At 38.4% G+C, this 24,745-nt stretch overlaps 2 protein-coding genes across 6 annotated transcripts in view; both read right to left on the bottom strand.

The window, feature by feature from the left end:
* The window catches only part of SRPK2 (SRSF protein kinase 2), a 155,026-nt gene that overhangs the window by 92,286 nt on the left and 37,995 nt on the right, over positions 1–24,745 (bottom strand). The window contains exon 1 of one of the 5 annotated variants that reach the window (XM_064444657.1): positions 6,466–6,622. The exons of the other annotated variants lie outside the window; for them this stretch is intronic. Coding sequence (XP_064300727.1) covers positions 6,466–6,503 — 38 coding nt within the window. The 5' untranslated portion in view covers positions 6,504–6,622. Of the gene's footprint in view, positions 1–6,465; positions 6,623–24,745 lie in introns of those variants that run through there. 5 annotated transcript variants of the gene reach the window in all.
* The window catches only part of EFCAB10 (EF-hand calcium binding domain 10), a 110,145-nt gene continuing 100,073 nt past the window's right edge, over positions 14,674–24,745 (bottom strand). Inside the window, exon 4 of the mRNA XM_064444743.1 lies at positions 14,674–14,692. The gene's annotated coding sequence lies outside the window, so the exon portion shown is untranslated. The remainder of the gene's footprint in view (positions 14,693–24,745) is intronic.

Below are 24,745 nucleotides of genomic sequence, written 5' to 3' on the forward strand. Positions count from 1 at the left end.
GAAAGAGCAACAAACTATCCATCTAGTCACAATCAGCAGCATGAGTTTGTTAAACATCCTAGATGAGGTTACTTTCATATTTGCTTTTAAGGTACAGTAACTGTTTGGCTTTTGTCAGAGTTTACCCAAGCCTAAGGGTGAGTCTTGAAGAAAATACAGAAGCACCTGGGCCAGACAGTGGCTCAGGAGTGTAAAGTTCCTAAAGGGGGAACTAGTAAAAGCCCTTCAGGTCACAACATCCTTTGGCCAGAAAAGGTACTTTTCAGCCAAACAGGAAGATCGGTGGATATCCTCTGAATTGTACGGCAGGATTCACTGCAACTCACAAGCCAAGACAAGCCAAAATTACCTAGTAATATGTTTATAATACACATACTATGCAACAAAATGAAATGCTTAAATTAGCACACATTTCCTTAACTTGTTGCTTAGTGTCTCTTGGTAACTACATCAATTGCGGATCAATGAAAAAACACATACCACATCACAGTAAATTTACTGAATTATATGAACATTTAAATATTTTATTATGCATTTGTAAGTATGTAATGTGAAGATGCAGAAAACCACAAATGTATTTATCCTGTAACACAGCACCGCAACAACAGAAATGCAGTCATCTGGCGTAGGTACATACTGTTTTACTCAATCTATCAGGTAATGTTCCCTTACCACCTGTCTAGGGTCCTCAAGTAGACTTTTTAGTGAGGTCATGATTAAGACAATGACTAGCCAAAAAGATTGAAGTTATGAAGCAGACAATCTGTAGTACAAAAGGCTTTGCTTAAAATAACCCCTTACTTTTTCGCTGACCTTTTACCTTGAATCGGAAACGAAATACATACATTCTACTTAGAAAGTATATAATTCAAATCTTAGTTCTCAGATTTTTTACGTACATGGCTTTTTAGCCATTAACTGTGTTCTAATCATAACTGGATTGCTTTAATTAGTTTCCAGTGAACAGTTCTCATACAGGAAAATCTCATACCACCCCCCAGCACCTTCAATCTCTCCCTTTCCCAAAGTTCTCTCATTTTAGTTCCAACAGTAAGTGCCTAAACCCAGGATCTGTGTTTTCAGAAGGTATATTAGAAACCTCCCTGTCCCTGTAATAAATATCTCACAAATAACTGTGTGATGAAAAGCTCTTAAAACAAAAAACACAGAAGTAAACAGTAGTACACAGAAGTAAAAAAATTATAAATAAATAAATAGAGTGCAGTATCCCCTAAGAATATCACCTCAAGTGAAAAAGCTGCTCCATAAGTGGCTGCTTCTACATACACTATTTCCTTTTTTTTTTTTTACTACAAAAGCTCAACTGCAAGTTGCAGCACTTCTTGTCTCCTTTCATATCTCACTTAAAAGCCTTGCAGGCTAAAACAACCACCTGTGAAACCTTTGATATGAAAAATATGCAAAACATAGGATTAGTTTTGGTCCAATTTCAGTAATCTAAAATTAAGTATCTAGTCTAAGATAGCTATACCAGAGTCCAGTGCCTCCCTGGACAAATAACATAGGGCCCACATTAAGACAGGATGATTTCCTCCCACTTCTGAGATAAAATACAATAAACAGCAGTACTAGCCTGCAATATTAAAAAAAGGGGGAAAATATACACTGTCCATTGTTATCATATATTATTTTAAACAAAACTGAAAAATTAAAGTTGTATGACTACCAAAAATAAATTTGAACTGCCCTGAAGTGGAAGTTAGGCAATGTGGCTTTTACACTTAAAAAAAATTAAAGAGGGAAGACAGCTGAAGAAAAGATGGTATTTTAAAAACATGTTTAAAAGTTTGTGGAACTGACAAAATAGTTGCATTATACTGGTAATTATTTTTTGTTTCAATGTTACTTACACAAATAACAATAGAATTATTATCTTATAATGCCCTATTATCTAATAATTATTCCAAGATGTTTATCTGACAAAGAACAATATCGGCTCATACTGAATGTTGTGAATCAATGGTTCTACTTTTAAACATGTGTTTTATTTCTGTACTCCATTACAAGTGACACTTCTGCCTTAGGAGAAGTAGTACATCCACAATTAAATTACTAAAAAAGAAACACACACACAAAAAAAAACCCAGAACAAAAAAAAAATTCTGCATGTTCCTAAACCTGAAGGAATCCTTCAGCATCATAACCTGTTTCACAGTGCCTCTTTTATCAATTAACATTAGGTCTCTTCTTAGAAAAGGAAGCAGACAGTACTCAAGTCTCCATCTTTTTTCTTCCTCCTCTACTTTATTTACTTTACTCCCTGACTGCATTCTTGGGATGACCTGATGAAGAAACCACGTAAAAGCATTGAGAAATACAATTATTTGCTCTGCAATGATAAATTACAAAGAGAGAGGGGTATACATAGCCCAAGGCTAAAAAAACCCACAAAAATCCCACCCCAAAAACAAACAACAAAACCCCCAACCAAACCAAGAAACACCATCCCAAAAAACCCCAGTTGTCCTTAAGCATTGCCTGCACCACCCCACTTCTACAAATTGAATAAGACAAACTTTTGCTGTCCTAGTCGTCTGAAAGTATCTTCCCTTTACTGCTATTTATAAAGCCCCTCAAAATCATGAAAATTGAATTATAGACACACCAGTTATCTACTTTAAGACTGTTCATGAATGGCTGCTATTAATTTTCTTTTTAAAAACACTGAAACAGAAATTCACTGTAAAGAAAGTACATATGCAGCCATTACAGAAAGACAAGAAAAGAGCATGTCAAATACTTCAGACTTATCAGCCTTGCTAATAACCTTTACCAGTAAATACCCTGTGGTCAACCTGCATTGCTAAGATGACATAAATTTAGAATCCAAAATCAGAGCTAAAAAAATACCGAGTTCTTTGTCCTAAAGTATATTTTTAAAAAAATACTATATACATTAGGTTTGCAGTCTAAAGAGTAGAAAGTGACCCAGGTGGAAGAATTTACTTTTCTCAAAACGAAACAGAAACTTGCAAGGAGTTCCACAAAGCTCTTAAAAAGGCAAAAAAAAAAATCTGTACAGCCCAAAGGGTTGACTATACTGTACATGAGAAGAGCACGTAGCTCCTACAACAGAAATTAAAGTATTTTTGCTTTCTTGCAGGGTCCTTGAAAGACTGTCCTCTGTCTGGGTGCTGCTACTTGCTTTCTAATGACACATTTGCAAGGCTTGGACAAGTAATCTCACACAGCCCCCACTGGAACATGAGGGCACATGGTAGTTAAATTACTACTTATTAGATAAAGAGACCAGGTGCATGATACACTGTAAGCATGCTGGAAGAAAACGTTTACACAGTATACTTAAAGCTCAGATATCCAAACAAATCAATTCAGCGTAACAAGTTACAGCAGGTTACCTGATCCACTGTAACCGTCCATGTGCACACACGCATCCGTAGTTACCCGGGTTACCTTATCAACAGGGAACGAGGACTTTGTCACAAGCCGCTAACACGTACAAGGGCAGCATTAACTACTCGGCAACTTAGGACTTAGAGATGCTGTCTGATCGTGTCTGCATAACTAAATATCCCATAACACACCAAAACACAGTTATCTTAACCCCCATCTGCAGTTACAGTTTTTCTAGGGGGTAGGTGAGGGGAAAGGAAGGATGAATCTCACTACGAAAAACGTCTCAGGTTTGTATTAATCTACTTTTCAAGGCTGCAAAACCTTGCAGCTTTGCACATAACATCTCAGAGAATCCTCAGTGAAAGGGTTCATCTCACTTTCTTGCTAATGTTTCCTAAAAGCCTCTTAAAAACATAACAACCAACTACCCTAAGAGAATGCTGCAGGACTTCCAACACATTGAGCTCCCGTAACAGCCAAACCATCCATTACATTCCAGCTTCCTTCTCATAAGTTTTTTTCCTCTAGGACAGGATAACATGTTGAACTTGCCAAGTGAGTAGGAAAACCTACAAACACTGAACTCTCTTGTAAAAACAAAGACCAACCAAAGAAAGGGGCAAGTGATGGGCTTCTCACTCGTTCCTCCTCTATTCCCATTTCATCAGTTTCTGTAAATGCACAGAGCACCTCCTCTCCTCTCCCCTCCCCTCCCGCTATGCAAGCACTGTCTAGCAGCCTCTGCTAGTGTGGAAAACAAGAAACAAGCCATGGACTCAATTCAGATCTTCCGCTTGGCATTTCCACCCTCAAGCTTCTCAAAAAGTCCAGCCACTAGGAGCAAGGGTAAAAATTGATAATTAAAAAATATGCATGAACTCCCTTTCTGTGTTTGTCACAAACATGCAGATTTTCATGTCTGTATGGTATGAACATTGCAATTTCGCTATACAGCAGGCTGAGGACAGTTCTGCAGTTCAGACACTCAATACTATAATATTTTTTCCTTAAAAATATCTTACACAGTAATTTTGAAGGGCCTTGAAAGGAACTGGAAGCTAATAGGACAGGCAGCACTGTTTCATAACAGCTTGCAAAAAAATTCAGTCTATTTTTAGATACATGAAAAGAATGTGGCTATTTTTAAAAAAAAATCTCAGATAATAAAGTTGTTTTCATTTATAATTGACCTCAGAAATTGTGCAGCTGATGTGTCAAATCAATCTCCAGGGGAACAGTACCATATATTTAAGTCCTTTAAAGAAATCTAACTGCATATGCAACATTCACATTTTAATCTTTATTGCAAGATAACACATCGGGCTGTTATAAAACTTCACTTTTTAATGAATGGCATTTAAATGGATCTCAGACAAATGCATCCTTCTCTGGTTATGTGTTATAATCCTTTACAGGGATGTATTCATCTAGGACTACCATTAGTTCAACTATGAGTATGTTTTGCTCAAAAACAGACTGATCAGTTTTTGGGTGCTGCATAAAATTAATAGATAAAATAAATATCTATATTATATAACAAATTCCCCCATAGCAACGCCAACAAAAGCCTTTCCGAAAATCAAGTTAACACCTGTTTCCTTAACTATTTTCACCCCATCATCCCCTCTGTTATCACCACCATTTTATTAGTCTTTTATTTAAAAATTATAGGCTTTAGGGTGGGATAGAGGTAAATGAAAAAATATATTAACATTTTCTTTCATTATTTGTAATTTTGAATAAATAAATAAATAAAATATCTCTCAAAGCTCTTCTTATCTCTCTCCATTTTGGAAAGGTGACTTAACAACCCATTCCCCCCCACCATTTTCTGTATCTCTCATTGCTGATATTTTGTTATATTACAGCTGGTGAAAGGCAATGCAGTTTGTTTCTACAGATCTTACACAAATATAAATCAAATTAAACTGCTCATTTTGGTTTTTTTTAAACCATGCATGCCACAGAGAGCACTCGTTCATTTTGAAAGCTATGTTTTAGACTGTTACCTTATGATAGCTCAGTCCATTATGTCTTTCTACACTGAGCCATTCAATAAGACATTCTTTAGATAACAATTTCAGCTGAACAGTTTTAAATTGACTTCAAAGGTTTAAAATTAATATTTTTTTGCCAATGTCCAGTATTAAAATAGCAAAACAGAACATTCGGATGGTCTTCTGCACACAGCTGAAATGATTATTGTAAATAATTTGAAAAAAATTACGTTGCTCTGGATTTAGGCAATTCTGAAAATAAAATCTCTCTTAAAATTCAGTCGCAAGCAGAAGAGAAGTGAGCAGGGCTGGATCATTTAAGAATCAACAAAATAATCACTAGGAGGTTATTTCACATCAGAAAACTTAATGCGCATTTAGTACCTCGAAATATTTCTTTAAAACGAAACAGCTACTTGAAATTGCAATAATCTGATTGACAGATAAAATAATTGCTTTAAAAACACTTCTGAGTCATTTTGTCCTTACCTGCAGGCATGAACCATTACTGCATGCAGGGACTGCTCCATTTCCTAGCACAGACTTGAACAAGGATCACATCTATCTTACAGAATGTGACTAATTGGAGGATTTGCGATTCCTGAGCTACTTTGCAAAGGGCACTCCCTTTTCCACATAACAGAACATGAAACGCTTAACCAAGTTATATTTTCTACGCATCTACATTGAAAGGAACCCTTCGCAACCGTGGAACGATTTCCTGCAACACAACAAAAACGCGAGGTCTTGAAAAAAGAAATTAGAAATCGAGATGCTGTTTGCATGACAGTGAAAAGGAGCAAGGTCTGCAACACCAGCACGCACAAACCAGCAGCCTGCCGTAGTATGATTTGCATGCTGCAGCCCTGTAGGCTTCATTAAAAAAATAATAATAATAATAATCAATAAATCTCTGCAAAAACGCACGAAGCTTAACCAAAAAGAGAGGCTCAACAGACACGGTACAATAACCAGCATGCAATACGTAAACAATAGCAGCAAACTTGACAAGGAAAAGGAAAAAAAAGCCCTGCGCCGCTGCTTGGCAATGCTACACCATGAATCGTTCATGCAAGAGATGCAGCCGTACCTTTCTGAAGAGGACGACTTCTCAGAGTTAACTGACATCAGCAGCTCAATCTTCTGCTTGATTTCTGGAAAAATCAGAAAATATTCACAACCGAGACCGACCGCCCTCGCTTTCCAGAGCCCTGTTAGCCGGAGACCCTCCGCCGCGGAGCCCTTTTGTTCGGCGGGAGGCCGCAGGAGCCGCGGAGCCTGTGCGAGGGCCGGCCCAGCCGCGCTCTGAGGGGACGGGGCGGGAGGCGCCGGGCCGCCCCGAGCGCACGTGACTGGGCACGGCGGCGGGCGGAACCATTCCGCCGCCCGGGATGGGGGGGGGGCGCCGCTCCTCCGCCGGAGCCCGCACGGTTACCGGGCCCGCCAGCCCGCCGCCGCTGCCGGCGGGTGCGCCGGGGGGGTTTCCGAGGGGGGACATCCGAAACGGGGCGTTTATGGCACAGATTACCTTCCCGGTTAGTTATCTAAGCCGCACTGGGCACCCTCGGAAGCCTTCAGATCAAAAGCCCTGAAAAATATGGCTCTTTGAATCATTTTTGTCACAAAGAATGAAGTATTAAATCACTACTTTCATACGTGGGTTAGAAATCAGGCATGGAAAACGCTACGCATACCTGGACTTTATTTTTTAGCACCCTGCCTCCAATTTCCTCCAAATATACTTTGAAAAGTGATGTTTAATTTTCCCCTATTTTTTACATACATATTAATTACCAGTCCGGCACTTGTAACGACCAAGCGGAAGCACCCACCAGCCCAACCTGGGCTGACACCTCGTTGCGGCCACGTGCCTGGCAGCGCACCGCAGCACGGCCGGACGGACAAACGGCGGCAAAGGGGAGATGTGCCCTTGTGCCACCTGCCACAGGTATCACGAGCTCCTGTCAACGCAGAACAGAGAGACTGCCGAAAAAAATGAATGCACCAGGAGCTCTGGAGTCAACGGGTTCGTGATGCAAAAATGCCAAAGAATAATGTCACGAATGTGAGCATCATTTTAAGATTCTACCCTCGACGGAGACCGTAGTGCCACCTATGGAAACACTGGTGAGACCTCTGCAACACTAAGACTATGTCCACTTGTTTACAACCGAAGTAAACTTCAGCTATTTGGGATTAACCATTCTACAACAGGAGAGCTTCCACCTGACTTTTTCTCCTTTCTTTACACATATTTCAGATACAAAGCCTCAGAAATTTCTGAAAACAGAAGAAAGAAGAGAAACTAGGGTTCTTTTCACTTAAGTTAAAAATTGTTATTATTACTTGAGTGAGTTTATTACCCTTGTGCTCTCGTGGAAGGGTTGCAAGAAATCATCACCTGGTTAAGCATGTGCCACTTGTCCTCCCCAAAACATACAGACCAGAGAAGCCTCCAAGAAGAATCTCAGTTCTCGCATCCAAAATAGATGCTTCTCAGAGTTTTCAAGACATGTCTTTGAGACGTCTGTATGTCCACAACTGGCTACACTACGTGACTGCAAGGACATTGCAAAACTTCCTTACTACTGCCCACCCCAGGCAGCAGGTGCTCCTCCAGTCACAGCTACCAGGAGACTTCTCTCCCCACCCAGACTCGTGTCCCAGCATAGGCAGAAGTTCAGCTGCCACAGGAACATCCAGGCTGCTGGCTGCAAAACCTCCCAGGTTCTGGGCAGCTCCAGTGCTGGAGAATAAGCTTGCTGATCTAGTCTCTTGGACCTCATTAGCAAAAGTCCATAGTAGTTCTTGTTTAGGCCACGCACATCTTTCCCTCTGTGCCTCAATTCTCCACCTATTCAGAGGGGATGACAGCATCAGCTAAACTCCGTGGAGTACTGGGTTTTTTTCAGCTAAAAACCAACCCAACAACCTATGACAAAACACCAGTGAGCATACCCAAACACCAAATTCTCTAATTTTTCACTCAGTGCAGTCTTGAAAATGGCTATTAAGACTTAGAAAAACGGCTATTACGTAGCCATTCTATTATATATCTTTATTAATAATATAGCCATTATATTGTATCTATAGATAGAGTACAACTCAGAACTGCATAGTGGCCAAGAACTGAAAACACTGAATATCCACCCAATCACTGAAAGACCCACTCATGTTACAGTAAAACAAATTCTGACATGTCAGTAAGAACTATGCTGTACAGCATCAAGGCTCCACAAACAGCTTTAATACCTCTTCATTTTCAACCGTACAATCACACTGTTATTTTAGAACAGATTTTTAGTGCCACATATGACATTGGTGTTGCTCACACAAGTTATGCAATGCACTGGATATACTGTTACTTATTTTAAAGATTGTTTTAAACAAAGGAAAGAAGGCTAACCCTGTAATATTAGGGTTATCATAACACAGTATTTTCTAACACATTTATGTTTAAACTGAGTGAAGGCAGTGCAAAGATCAAACAGACCAAAGAACAGTGGCATGTTATGATCAAAAACACCTACTGCAGAACTCCACCAGGTTCTCAGAACACCGCAAAAATATTCCTCTGAAGGAGACTGCCTTTAAGAAAATTCAGAAGAAATATACTTTGGCAAGTCTCTGAATATAGACAATTTCATGTTACACAGGTTGAAAGAAAGTATATGTACTTCTTTTTCTTAAGGACCAGCACACCTGCAATTCCTTATGGATTCTCTCTTCATACTCTGACCTGATATGGTTCAACAGGATACTTCGTTACACACTGTGATAACATATTTGCATTGTCAATACAAAAAGCTGCACTACAGAAATTTTTGTGGGATGGAGGAGACTGAAAGTTTGGACAGCTTTGTGGAGAAAGTTTACCCCTTTAGTACTCTACCTTTTTTTTTTTCCTCCTCCCTTCTGTCTGAAGGAATATTAGAAGGCAGCTCTCTCATTTGCTCACCCTCACTTTTGGACAGAGATAGAACTGACAATTTGAAGGTACAAACTAACGTGCATTTCCCTTACCACACATCCTTGACACTGGGTGACTAAATACGTTCCTCAATATCATAATCCAACAATTTTTTTTAATTCCTTTTGAAAATGTTTAACCCTGTTAAAATTTAAAATGGACAATACAAACAGATTAACAAGGCAGGATTTCATGGCAAAACAAAATCCAGAGAGCTTGGAATAAAGTGTTTGACCATCTATTCCATAAACAAGCCTACAAGACAAGCTTTTCAATAGATGCCTAGAGATTGTTACACTTACACTTTATTGCTAACAACACACTACAAGATGTTAAAAATAAAATCCAAAATATAAGTTACTTCACTGCAAACTTGAAGTCCCTGGATGCTCTAAGAGTGCACAAAGACATTTCTTTCTGATGGCATTCCAGCACATAATTTAGTTTCACTTATGCAGTGACAACAAAGATTTATTTAAAATAGTGATAAGAATTTAAATAAAATAAGACTTCACAGGAAAAAAAAATCTAGCATCATCAATGAGTGTTCCATTCCACGAGTTCCATTCCAACTTCCAACACAAGGTTTGGGGTTTTTTCTTTCTTTCCCCTCTCTGCTCCTTGCCTGTCAATTTGGAATCTTATCTTATTTGGGATTTACCTACATTTTGTCTCTGCTATCTGAGATTTTTGCAAGTGGAGCCATTTCTTTCATTTTTTAAAAGTAAATCTGTACCTTTACACACCTATACTGCACCCCCAAGGTCAGGCTGATACCACCATTACCACTCCTGATACAAAACTGATCATGGAAATAATATCACCAAAACAAGACAGATGAGGTTTACATTAAGTGCCTGTTAGGCCCTAAGAGAAAAACGGCTGCAGAAGCAGCAATATTATCACTTGTTTATTTTGATTATTTATAAATTACATATCCAAAAATCTGGGCTCATTTACAGAGTGTATTAGAACATACAAATTGCATCCCAAGTCCAAATTTATAGAAGAAAAATCCCTCCAAATGGTGGTTAACCTACCACCCACTCAACCAGCCTTTGCAGCCCAGAAGAAAGTAAATTACAGTAATACTTGTTAAGCTCCAAGGAAAAAAAAAAAAAAAAAAAAAGGAAAGAAAATAAAAAGAAAGCTGAAGTTTTACATGTGAGCAGCTCTTCCTGAAGGCCTCTTGGTTCAAGCCCCTCCAACCTGACACAGAGAACAAACACTTCAACCTCTGTTTGACCTCAAGTGCTGTGGCACAGAGGTAAATGCTGGGCTATTCACACCCAACGCCTGTTATGGATTCAAAGAACACCACCTTTAGTGGCTTTTATGAGTTAATTAGATAACTGTATTGATCAGTGAACAGACATAGAGCGAACCTCTGCTTAACGAGCAAGCATTTATGATCTCACTAAAGATTTTTTGATTGTCCTAATTTCAGAGACAATAAAAAGATGGCAGTGTAAGTAGAACCACATCCAGAGGAAGAGATCATAACATTCTGGCTGAAAAAAATGAAAATCAGTGAAAATTAGTGCCTGCAAATCCCAAAGCAGCAGCTAATAAAATAAATTTCCTGAGCTACAAAATAACAATAAATTCAGGTACAGGTGGCAGTGTCATTGGCACCAACTCCTCAGTCATTCCGTGAACTTTATCAGCCCACTTTGAGTAATTTTTCGTTGTGTACAGATCAAGTGGCAGACAAATGGCTCTCATCCAAGACCTGAGCGAAGCAGATACACCAAGTCTCTAAAGCCATACTATTCAAGCTGTGATTGAATGAAAAGAAAAAACAAGCTCCGAAAGGCTCTGCACTGCCCAAAATGTCTTCATAATCATCATGATTTTTTTTAAACCAAAGCAAAGCAGAGTCTGTGCTGACATTTTTATTTTTTTTATAGCCCAGTTGTTTGCCTCCTTTGAGATGTTCATGTGTAGATTGTGGGTTAGATCAGAGAAAAAGACATCAGATAGTTAAAATGGGAAGGATCTCCTTTTAAAGAGAGATTATCTGCTCTGCCAAAAAAAGAGGAGACCAGAGAAGGCTTGGAAAAATGGAGAGAAGAGCCCGACAAAGAGATGCTGGCAGTTTCTAAATTCATAGGGGATGTGTAGGAGAGCATCGTGCCAAAGGCTCCAAGAAACCTAAAGTTTCCACAACACATCTAGACCAAACTACCTCAGAAAGCGTAAGGGAAGAAACTCTCCAGACAAGCCAAAGAAGAGAAATTATTTTATTTCAATATGTGAAAGAAGAAGAAAAAAAAGACTTATATGGGCATTGGGAACCTCTGAAGCATATATATATATATATATATATATATATATAATTTGAAGAAAAAGAACAGGGAAGCAGGTCTAGCCTGGAGTTTTGTTTATTTGTTTTTACCAATATGAAAAAACCCATGAGTTCTCCACAACAGAAGAAAAAAAAACCTCTAGCTGGTGCTTAAGCACAGATGGAAAAGTGCAGACAAGGGTCAGAACACAGCACAAACTGTTCCCTTTGACATATGGGTAGATATCAGAGTTGCCACTATTTCAAAGTCAACTGACAGAAGTCACTGTTTCACTAAAAACTTAATCATGTCTATTGCAAACAGATTATCTCGATGGTCTGCAACGTGTTCATCAGTCAAGATTAAAATATCTTACTGACAGCGCATGTATTAAATTTATCCAGGACAGAGAAGCACTGTTGCAGAGCTCAACTAAAACCTTCCCCCACCCCTACCCCCACCTCCTTTTTTTTTTTCCTTTTGGGCACAAGGGAAGAGACAAAGTAGCAGCTAAACATACTACCTTCATTTTCTTACAATGGAAACCCCTGCCATACAAAACACCATACATCCCTTTTAAAATAAATATTATACTAAACAGAGGCGAGAAAAATATACTCAGTTTTTAATTAATAAGTAGGCTCATCCGCATGTTTTGTTAATCTAGCCTGATCATAAACCAGCAGGTTCAGTCCTTCCATTTTCTGTGCAGTGTTTATGTTAGGACACAAGCTAAAGATGCTTTTAGCCTTCCTTATACAAAATCTTTCAGCATCTCCTCCTCCATCAATATCCATCCTAGTCTATTCCCTATTGTCTTTTCCTTCTTTATGTCATATTAGTGCTACAGCTGCTTGGATCTTACATTTGGACTATTAAAAATCTCATCCTGCTGAAGTTGACTGTATTTCCAGTACAATAATAAACAATCCTGCTTCCCAAATCCTATAAAGACAGGCCTGAAAATATTATGCAAAGCACATTAACCAAAAGACCCATTCTAAGTAAATTCTCAGCCTTGAAAACATGAAATGTATTAGGAACCTTAGTCTTACTAACTTGATTTTATGTGGACAAATCTATGTTTTGAGCTGTGGATAGTTGTTTTACAAGTGACATACTACGGAGTACAAAAGAAGGCAATAAATTAAAGTTCTCCTGATGAGGCAGTGGGTATCACAGAACAAAATTAGGTAGATTTGCACACAACTTGAGAGGTTCACTGCTTGATCTCTTTTAGATAATGTACTTTTAAAATAAGAACCAGTTCTACAGAGTGAACTGCCGGAATCACAGACTCTGGCACCAGGTGTTTCAAAATGGCACAAGCACAGAGCAAGCCTAAATTTGATCCACGTGTGAATGTTAAATGGGGTAGTATGGAAGCACGAAGGGTATAATTACCATAAAATAAATCATTCTTCCTGATGTTACTAAGCTTTTGAGGTGAGGACAAAAAAAAAACCCCAACAACCAGTGCTTGTGCCCCAACTTAGTATTACTTGCTGTTCAGGTGGAGAAGTTCAGTAGCCCCTCATTAACAGCCAACAAACCTTGGGTGGTGCTCCTCTGTGATGAGGCTTCTTGTCTTCCAACCACTATATATAATCAAGAAGAAATAGAGGGATGGCCTGAACGGTTTTCTCCTACTACAACAGAACAAAACTCAGTATGAAGTAGGCATCTTTCCTCTTTGCATCAAATGCAACTTCAGGAAGACTGGGAAGATTAGTTCATGTGGGATTTCAAGATTATGTCAGAGTTAACTTAAAAGTTTCAAGAATCCTCAGGAATGTAAAAGGCTGTCAGAAGTGGCAGTGAATGCCATGGGTCAATATTGTCAGCCAGCAGACCTTAAAAAGCTAATACCGAGTTTGTTAATTTCTTAATGGTGCAAAGTCAATGCAGTCTACAGTGAACTTTTGATCTTTTTTTTAATCTGCTCTTACAGAAAACTCTGTTTTGTTTATTACAGATAATTTTCTGCTTGCTTTCTGTGAAGGTTTCTAACTTTGCATACATTTTTCATGTAATAGGAAAGCAACCAAATATTCATGTCAAAGTTTGTGCACATTCATGGACTTGTACTGCAAGATATCAAGAATGGGCAGGTTGAGAAGAACGCAGGGGTTGCCAGGTACCCAATATAGTCTCTAATGTTGCTTGCTTTCACTAGCAGAAACAGCAGTTCTCATATTAGTCCAGTACTGAAAATTAAAATAGTAGCTATATGGACTTCTTCAGGTCTCTTGTCACAGAATCAGAGAATGGCAGGGGTTGGAAGGGACCTCTGGAGATCATCTCGTCTAACCCCCCTGCTTGAGCAGGCACACCCAGAGTGGGGGGCACAGGACTCTATCCAGGCAGGTTTTGAGAGTCTCCAGAGGAGACTCCACAACCTCCCTGGGCAGCCTGTTCCACTGCTCTGCCACCCTCACAGGAAAGAAGTCTTTCCCCATATTTAAGTGGAACTTCCCATGTTCCAACTTGTGCCCATTGTCCCTTGTCCTGTCATTGGGCACCACTGAAAAGAGCCTAGTCCCGTAATTCTGACAACCACCCTTTAGATATTTATAGACATTGATGAAATCCCCCCTCAGCCTTCTCTTCTCCAGGCTGAGCAAGCCCAGGTCTCTCATCCTTTCCTCATAAGGGAGATTCTCCAGTCCCCTGATCATCTTGGTAGCTCTCTGCTGGACTTGCTCAAGGAGTTCCCTGTCCTTCTGGAACTGGGGGGCCCAAAACTGGACACAGTACTCCAAATGTGGTCTCACTAGGGCAGAGTAGAGGGGGAGGATAACCTCTCTCAGTCTCCTGGCCACACTCCTTTTAATGCACCCCAGGATACCATTGGCCTTCTTGGCCACAAGGGCACGCTGCTGGCCCATGGCCAGCTTGTTGTCCACCAGCACTCCCAGGTCCTTCTCAACAGAGCCGCTTTCCAGCAGGTCAGCCCCCAGCCTGTACTGGTGCATGGGGTTGTTCCTCCCCAGGTGCAGGACCTTGTGCTTATTCTTGTTGAACTTCATGAGGTTGCCCTCAGCCCAGCTCTCCAGCCTGTCCAGGTCTCATTGGATGGCAGCACAGCCTTCTGGTGTATCAGCCCCTCCTCCCAGCTGGGTATCATCAGCAAACTTGCTGAGGTTACACTCTGTCCCATCATCCAGGTCATTGATGAATATACTGAACATGTCCTATGGATAACTTTCACAACAATGGTGATACACAAGCCAGTGCCTTCCTCACTGAAGAATAAGTGACAGAAAAACAGCTGTTTGCAATCTCCTGTTGGGGAGATTACATTAATATTTTTAGTATTATTCCTTCTTAGTATCCTAAATAATATTTCTCCTCAGCGCACGAGGAAATTACAAGAGAACTTTTAAGGTTATGCCATATTTGAAATATTAAAATCACCATTTAAAAAACCTTCAAATTGACAAAGCTAACCCCCTCCTTTCCTAGACGGGTATATAAAAAAAGTCAGTAGTATCAAAATGTACAACATTTTAAACATTTATGCAAGAGTCACGTTTTAGGTACTGTTCAGAATGCAAAATTATGTTTTTAAAAAACACTTCCCCCCACACAAATAGTAGGGACTGGATGAGATGCAAAGGGGAGCACAGATCCTTTATTTGGATACACTGTACAAGTCCACACATAAGCACGAACTAAAGCTGGATCACACTCATGCTTCGCTCAGCAGGCCCTGGGGGGGGGGGGGGAGAGATTTCTAGAAATCATGAGAAAAATCCGATCAGTAGTAGTATTGCGTTCTCCCTTGCAGAAAAAACAAGATGGATTTACTCAGTATTTACAGGTACATTAAGTGGACTTAATGTTAACAATTCTGTACTGGAATCATCTGCTCAGGTACTTTTAAAGAATATATTCACACTAATATCACTCTTATCTTTCCAGACTGAGTTTTCCATACCTGAGCTGAGGTTGAAAAATAATACTTTTACAGAATATTCTGAGGAAAACCTGTCCTCCTTTAAAATGGCTGCCACCCCGCATTAGTACCCAAGAGATAAGTTTACCCTAATTCTTAGGCAGACATCTTTAATCCACATGACACTGCTAGTTGTTTAGCTCTGTTCCCATTAACACAAATGGAGGACAAAGCCAATCCAAAAGACACTGGCTACTTTAATGGTAGCTGTTGCCTTGTTTTTGCAGAGGAAAATGGAAGACCATTCATTAAGAACTTACTGAACAACGGTATTTTATTCAAGAAAAATAGCAACACTAGTACTATCATTTTAAATCTTATGTTCAGTGAATCTTCACTGCAAGGAGGACACAGAAAAGCACAGGATGCAGAAAGGAATGAAACATGCTAAGGAAGAAACACGCACTGCGGGAGATCTCAGGGTGGAAACCAGAAGCTTGAGTACATGTACCATATGGTCACGTTTGTTTCTCCTTCTCCAAAAGGGGAAAAAAGCATACAAAATACATAGAATAATTTGCCTTCTACTTATTTAAATATTTAGTTTCCATATATATAAATATACAGCCTAAGTTACATACTTAATACCTCTGAAGAATTTTTAATACAGTCAACTTCCTGAGTTTCTTGTTTATGTTTATACATGGAAATTTTTGAAGGAAGCTTGTAGATAAAATTGAGGTAGCATTAGGTATTCAAGAAGAAAAGCATTAAAAGTATGCTACAATTACTTTAAATATGGCCCATTATCAACCCAGGGAAAGACAATTACAGTTAAAGTAACTATGCATTTGAATTTCTTTTAAGTCTCCCATTTAACTCTAACTAAGCCTTGTTGACATAATCTGGCATTGGATCTTTTGCCAGGCTGTAGTACTCATCTAAAAAGTGCTTACTAAAACACAATGATGACATTAAGAGGAATTCTTCATTCTGGTAGTTCTCCTGGGTCTGGCAGCATTCACTGTACACTGCAGGCCCAGTACCAAGTTGTTGCTTTTCCCTCCCACCTCCCATCTCAGCCCAATAACCAAATTGGTTTGAAAATCTGCAGTTGTACAAAAAGTCATTCTTCAAAGAAAAAAATATAAAATTTAAACTTTTTGCATAACTACTTGTCAGATTAAACACAGTAAAGCACACCAAAGAAAACATTATTAACCCCAAATATGATTGGGCTTGTTGTTATTTTGTAATTATTTGTATGTCTTCAACTTTATTATTTATATTGTATTAACTTTATTCTTTATAGATATTTAACCTTTATGAGAAATGTTTTGTTTGGAGGGGACAGGGACGGAGCTGAGAACATTTCTTAAGAGTTGCTGGAAAACAGCTTATTCTTACAAGTTTATCCATTCTGGGAAAAAAAAAAAAACCAAAATATTCAATAAGTATGTTAAAATGTATCATGGTGTCCTTTAAAATCAGCTGCCAATTGCTTTCTATTACTAGGCAAAAAAGGTCTTCATATGGGAACAGTTGTACATAAGGCAGCTGGAGACAGAGTGATTTAAGAAGTTATTACTCAGTTAGCTAAAACACAATAAATGATTAGCTGTGTTTTCCAGACCGTGTCTAGAGCAAGGCAAATGGTTTGCTGAGTGCGCGTGGTCAGCTTTTATGTCAAAGCTGAAAGAAGTTCAACCTGCAGCATGATAACAGAGTGTTAGTTTTTTCACACCCTCAAACTGAATCACTTCCAGTACCTTTACTGTCTCAACTCACTAGATGTTATGGATAGTTTCTGATTTCTAGTCTGAAATATTTCTAATTTATTCCTTTTACAATCCAGCATACAATTGTTACTGTTTTAGGATTCTTTTGATAATAACATTTTCTTTCAGGTCTACAATTTGCCTAAATGCCTTAAGTGCTACTCAAATACTATTGTTTTTCCACTCATTTCTTGTGTGCTTTTCCTTCAAAATTCAAGGGAAAAAATTGCTCTAATGTTGTAGAATGACAAATTAAATTCCGGTCTTAAGGAAAAACAGGTTTCTATTCATCCAAACTGAGTCAAGCGTATGTTACGTTCTGAAGTCTAAAGCAATGACTCATAAAATGTTGCACACACACTGATTCCTACCTCTCCTAGGAGATGAAGCTACATGATTTACCCAAAAGATTGAACTGGGTCGCAGTTATTGAATAGATGTTATAACCTTAAACTCCAGGTTAGCACTTCTCCTTAGCCTTACTTTTTATTATCATTCACTGTTCTAAAAAGCTTTATGTTTTTACTTTCTGTTACAGATTTTACAGTTAGAAATCCTTATAGTAGAAATATTTTTAATTGAGGTGCTTTGAGAGGACAGTCACAGGATGGTTTTCAGTATGTCCTGTCAAAGTTTTTTATATTGTGATCATCACCAAAGTATCTACATAACTGGCTTTTCCGAATATTCTTGCAAGGTTTTCAGCATTTCTTATCCAGCACATCATCAGACTTTTGCACTCCTTGAATTCTCAGCTGTAAAGAGGACATTCTTAGCTCTGTTCCTCTAGAACAAGAGACAGTACTTGTTTCACCTTTCCTGGCCTCATAAGAGGACAAACAGTTCTAAGAAAAAGCTCCATCAGGAAAGTATATGTCATCCTGAGCACAAAGCAAGCCAAAAACTTCTCCACTTCAGCAGTGAGTTGTGCCCCACTGGAACATGGGTCCACATGGTGATCATCTTACCTGAAGCGTATGAGAGCATCTGTGAAAGACGGCAGGAGGAGCATCCTCAGCAGCCATTGAAACTGCCAAAACCAAGATACTGATGTCAGCTGTACTACGCCATACTCGCCAAATAACATCCAATACTACTTCTGGTTTTACCTATGATTCTTTCATTTGGACACTGCACAACTCCTGTGTAAATAAGCCTGTTCATGTCCACTGTGTAGTCTAGGTTTTGGGAATCACTGGCATGACCAAACAAAATATTAAGGCTTTGTCTCACAGTAACCTTCCCACTATTTTAATAAACCTAGAAATTCCGTATCTGAATGGGGTTAGTCATCCTTCAGCATTCCTTGTTGAAAAGACAACTGAAGGCCAATAAACTCGAACAACACCAAAATCCTCTGTTAGAGCCTGTCAGACCAACATCAATTACAGCAAGGAAAAAGCTTTGGATCATGGCACCTGCACACACCACTTCTGCTATCTCGGAGGTGAAGCGCACAGCTGGCGGAAGAAACTTATTCTGAAACCATCACCACTACCCAGTCATCCGAAATGCCCAGGCACTAACAGTAATCACGCCTGCTTGTTACATATGGATCTGCCTTCCTGATACCATAGCCATTGCCAAAGAAAGCAAAAAAACCCAATACATTGCACAGAAGGAAATCATTGTCTATTGTAACAGACAACTAGAGGCAACAATAAAGATGTAGCAATCATACCTGAGCACAAATATGATTCTCCATTAATATAGCATCTTTTTATTATTTTAAAATATTGTTTTATTTAACTGAATAGATCTACCTATTATTGAACTACATCTTGATCAAGTTTAAACTTTTACAAAGAGTATTTTTAATAAAGCTCTAATACAGAAAAATTACATTTGAAAATTACTACTGGAGATAAAACTGTACTGATGACAAAGTTTAAACATGCATGCAGTGCCCACAAAAGGAGGAACTTTCTAATTATATTACAAGTGTGTTTCTCACATATAGTATTTTCAATCTTTAATTGTCAGTGCCCTGGATTTACACAGCAACATGAAAAGCCATTGGGGGTTTTTCTGTTGGGCTTCTCCCTAGCTAAGAGTGGCCACAGTAGTAACAAAGGAAAGTATTTAAACCAATACAAATGTTAAACACCCTAACACTGATAATTTCGGCTCACCCAAAATCTTCAAGTAAAGAACATTCTTCTATTTACACTTTCTTTTTTGTAAGGAACAGAAATAACCTTAATCCTTCAGACGGCTGCCTTTGTAAAGTCTGAACGTAATTATAGTATAATACATACATGTGTTGAATATCTACCATTGAATATACAGGAGAAGAACATACTACACTCACAAAAATTGAAAGAAAAAAATATGAGGGGTTTCCAGTGAAGGGAGTGCTATGACAGCCTTCTAGTCCTGAATGACTTCCATCAGGAATATTTTTAATTTTATACATATAACATGCAATACACACATGCAAATACATGTCAAAATACCCCCATGCTTTGCTTTTGCTCAGTTCTTTAGAGAAATGGCATGTTGATTTTTTTTTTAAAAGCAACATTGTACATATGCAACAACAACAAATCATTGGAAAGGAATCTGGAGGAATAACTAAAAACTTTTACTGTAAGACCTGAGGAAAAGACTAAATATAAGAAATCTTTAAAATCTTATCAGAAAAAAAATCTAGCTGCTAGAGACAAAATATTTCCATACGAAAGGAGTTAAAAGTAACCCCAATAATGGAGATATTTATATAAAGCAGAGGTCTGTCCAGACATGAGATCTTATCTTGCAATCAGTAAAGCTATTTACACATCCACTGCCTTTTTTTTTTCTCCTTGCCATTAATGTCTCATCTAAATTATATCATAATCAGCTATTGCTGATAAAAAATTCAGAGTGTGCTTTGCTGGTCTGCAAGTCCACCTCTCGAACATTAAGACTTTCAAGACTTTCTTTTGAGCTCTACCTTTCTTCTTTTCACACCCTCTGCCCTTCTCTGTCTGACTTCCCCGCCACTTATTCAGCAATCACCTGAGAAACCTGGTATTGCCTTGTCTAAAAGCTGGCTATAAATAGCTTCTTCTTCGGTGAAGACACAGTTATGTAGGTGGCAAGTCATTGCCATCCACTCTGCAAACGGGTGGTGATATCATTCAGTAGCTAGTCATGCTGTCCTTCGTTACCTCCCATCTTCTCCTACATTGTATGAAGAGGATTTTGTTGAGCGATGCTGCTAAAAGCGTTGAATTATGTCACTCGGCCTTCTTCTCCCCTGCAACTCTACCAGCTCCTCTCCAGGTCTCAACCCTGGTGGCTAGCATCTAATGAGTCAGCAAACGATGTCACTTACACATGTCCATACCCACTCAATTTCCTCTCTAAACCATAAGCTCCTATACATTTCATGCTTTTCCTGCATACATGCGCAGAGCAGAACACCTTGACTTCACTGCTGGCAAGAAACACCTATAAATTTAGGTTTTCAACAACACAGTCCTAATTTTGGCAGCTGTTACAGCAACACTCAAACAATATACAAAGTTGAACAGACTGCCAACAGTGTCAATTATGTGTTTCATGAAAATAAAAAAATAAAACCTTACCTGAACTAAAAGAAACTTTGTTTAAAAAATAGACCAAAGCAGATAGTCATAAAGACATCAAAAGAGAAATGAAAATGGGAAGAAAAAACAGATTGGCAGGTAATACTCTACTTACTAATTTAGGTTTTGCTCAGGGTTCAGAGAAAGGGTCCATCCTTAGAGCATTTCCCTTTTTATAAACATGGGGAAAAAATTGAAAACTATGTTAAATAAAATAAACACCCTCATGAAAGCACTGAAAGTTAAGTTATCTGAATTCTCTTCCAGTTTCACTATCCTATCCACCATTCCCTAAAGTATCTAAGTTTACAGTCATAGAAGATACATGCTTGAAAATCAGATCATTCAAGTTTCAACAGGACTGGCAAGTCCAGCCCAGACAAAGCCTATGGATGATCATCCTGACTCCCTCACAGTGAAGGAAGCACACTTCAAAGATTACATGTATTTTTAAATGCCACTACTACTTCACCCTATTTATAGGAAACCTAAAATATAAATTGATTTATACAATCTGTATTTGCTCCAGGTATTTAACACCCATAATGAAATAATTTAAATATGTGCATAAAAAGGAATGAAAAAAATGAAGTAATAAGCAACGAAAGAAGAGCCAACCTTCAAGTCGATGCCAAACAATGTCATTTTGTTAAATTGTACGAATCCCCAATTTACCTTCAAATGTTAATTAGGAACTAGATGAAGGAAGAGAGATGAGAAGGAGTACAGAGACTGTTGGGAGACACAGGGAGCAAAATAAAATCAGCAGAAATCACCGAGAGCAGAGAACAATCAAGTAGGAGAAAAATAAAGCAAAAATTCTGGGAGAAGGGAAGAATGTTGAGAGGGTGAGAAGGTATGTTGCCAAGGCAAAAATAGATAGCTGAAGACAGTAGACAAAGAAGGATGAGAAAGCTCAGGAGCGTGTAGGAAGAAAAGCAAACTAGAAAAAGACGAGGACTAAATCTTGCAAGGGAAAACATTGAATGCAGCAAATGTGGTCAGCTTAAGTGAGCCAATGTGTGGCTGTTTAGGAGAAGGAAGGCAAAAGCACTTTGAATACTTTAAGGAAGATCAATGTGTGCTCTTCTAAGCACCATCCACACAATACACCAGAATACGTACTGGAAAATCACACATCCTTTCCTCCCAAAGAAGGCCCACGACAGTAAGCAGGTTACTACTTCCCCCGCCCCTGCACTGCTCCTTCTACTCCAACAAGCAACTAAGCAACGACAGGAGCAGCTGAGAAAGTGCCAGGTCCGCAAGTTATACCCAGCATGTTACATTTAAAACCATGTTTTGGGGGTTCCTATATACTGGAAAATATTGAGTACAATTTACCCCTATTGTAGAAGAGTCCAAAGTATATTTAGAGAACTTGTAGCATCTGCTTTTTTACATTAGAAATTCCACTTTTGCCCATAAAATACTTGTGAATAAGGCAGTAGAATGACATCATGGACACAAAAAGTAAAATGTGCATTTAAAACTAAGATCTTTTTCAGACTTCTGTTTATTTTTGCTGTTATTTTTCATGCTTATTTTACTAGAAGATTGGGGAGAAGATCTTGCTTTTTTTTAATTATTTTTTAAAAATATGCAACACCCCCAACTGCTATGTTAAAATTGGAAAAACTCCCAATCCACATGAGTCATCAAACCACTCCTCCAACAAGAATAAAAAGACAGCAAGACTTAACATTGCCCTGGTTTATTTTCACTTAGAAATATCAACAGGAAAAGTGACTGAAAGTGGTAAAATATTCAGATTTGCTTTATCCTCCAAGGATAATTATTAAAATTATTTTGTTCCTTAGTTAACCTGCTTGAGAGAGCACATAAGATGACTAAATAAAGGCCAGATCCAGAAGAAGCTTGTAAGAAAGTGTAAATTAAATTATTTTACATTACATTTGGCTATGTCCAAACATCCTCTTAAAAAATCCAATTGGAACAGTTTCAAAAGCTACCAAACCCAGCATTTGTAGTGTATAAATCCCTACTGTACTACGGAGATCACTGAGGACATCAGCATTATTTTTAAAGAGAGAAGAAATATCCTTTCTACAGTAACTTGTTCCACTGACTGAAGAGGCACGATGACAATTTTTGACCACTAACTTTTAGACAGCTTATATGAATTAACCTGTTAGTGTCTACCTCTGAGTTACCATAGGCTCCTTTTGCTGTAGATGAGGAAGTGGGAAGCTCAGGACAAAGTTCATTTTATTAGTTGGTTAATCTAATCCCAAACAAGACGAACCACCCCAAATGCCAGCATCTCTCCCCCAACAAAGAAGTTTGGGTAACCAGATCAGACGTAGATACCTACACTGCAGACCTCCACACGAGTTCAGGTGAATCCCATCCTTACTGTATGGATTCAGGTAGCTGTACCAATGCATATCATCTTCACCTATTGAGTTACCAATTCCTGTTGTGATTTAACATGGGATTAAAGTATCATTTAATGTCACCCTTCTTTGTCTACTAATTACACCAAGTCACTCTTCCTTCCATAAGGTATGAACAGGGAAGGAAGGCTATGGCTTTGATGTTTTTTTGTTTGTTTTACAATAGAGTCACTCAGACATTCAAAAGTGTTTTTTTAAATTGCTATTACTCATTGCAATCCACATACGATAAAGGTTAGGAAGAGGTACTAAAATAACTACATTACCATATAAATCTCCCTATATAGAGGCAAGCCATCAATCATATTAACATTTATTCTTCCCCGAAAAAGAAAAGAACATGATATGACAAAACTTGAAGACAGGAAAGGCACAACGAATCAGAGAACCAGTGCAGAAAAAGTGAAGCACTTAAAAGTTTAAAAAAATATATTGAAAGAAGAGTGCATAGGCATGTTGGCTGAGAAAAATATTTTTAAAAAAACTAGACAGGGAAAACCAAACAAATTTCTGCTGTACTTACTTCATTCTCATTCTTATATTCATATTTGTGTAAAGTAACACAGAGGCTAAAAAATCTAAGAAAAAAGTATTGTGGCAAGATAAACAATGAAGTACACAACAGCATGGGGAAATTAAAGTAGCTCCACTCAGGCTGATAAAGTTATAGGGGATAAGATTAAGATTAAGAGATGCGTACAGGACTATAAGAACATTTTCAGCCCTATATTGCTCGAAATCTCTATACATATTAAACTTCGGGTTATCAAACCAAACTCTTAAAACCTAAAATAGATAGGTACACTACAGGCCACTGCAGAATCAGTATTTTTATTTATTGCCCTAGAGAATTTTAAATTTCAAGTGGAGATAATTATATTGTTATTGTCATCAGCACAACAAGAGAGCTATCAATGTAGCCACTCTGTTGTTCCCAACATGTGAGTGCTCCAGGGCAGGGTCTGTGTTCTGCAGCCAGGGCCAGGCTCTGAAAGAATCTGGATATTGCCACAGTTGTAGCAACCATTATTGACCCTTTTCAACTCAGTTTTGCATTTTATATTATTTTTTTAAACTTTGAAGCTAATACCACATTATGAGTTAACATACGAATGTGTGAATTAACATCAGAAGACAAGGTTTTAGACACACAGCAGGTTCAAGAATCAGAATCCTCAAATTGCTACCCATTGAAAGACTTAAGTAGCATACAGTAGGGCACATTTTCGCAAATAGCAATTGAAAAGTGACTGAACAGAACACTTAAACAATAGAAGACTTAATCCTGTAATGATTCACTGAACTAAGGTTTTAACTTAAGTCTACTAGGAGGTGGCAGAATGATAGAATAAAAATGAATCTTCCACAATCCAAGCAACAGGCAAAATAGTCCAATGAACAAAGACAGCACCTCTTGCTGTGTAGCACGATCTATCCCACAGTGCTG

Source organism: Phalacrocorax carbo, chromosome 1 (assembly GCF_963921805.1).
Source record: "Phalacrocorax carbo chromosome 1, bPhaCar2.1, whole genome shotgun sequence".
NCBI lineage: Eukaryota > Metazoa > Chordata > Aves > Suliformes > Phalacrocoracidae > Phalacrocorax > Phalacrocorax carbo.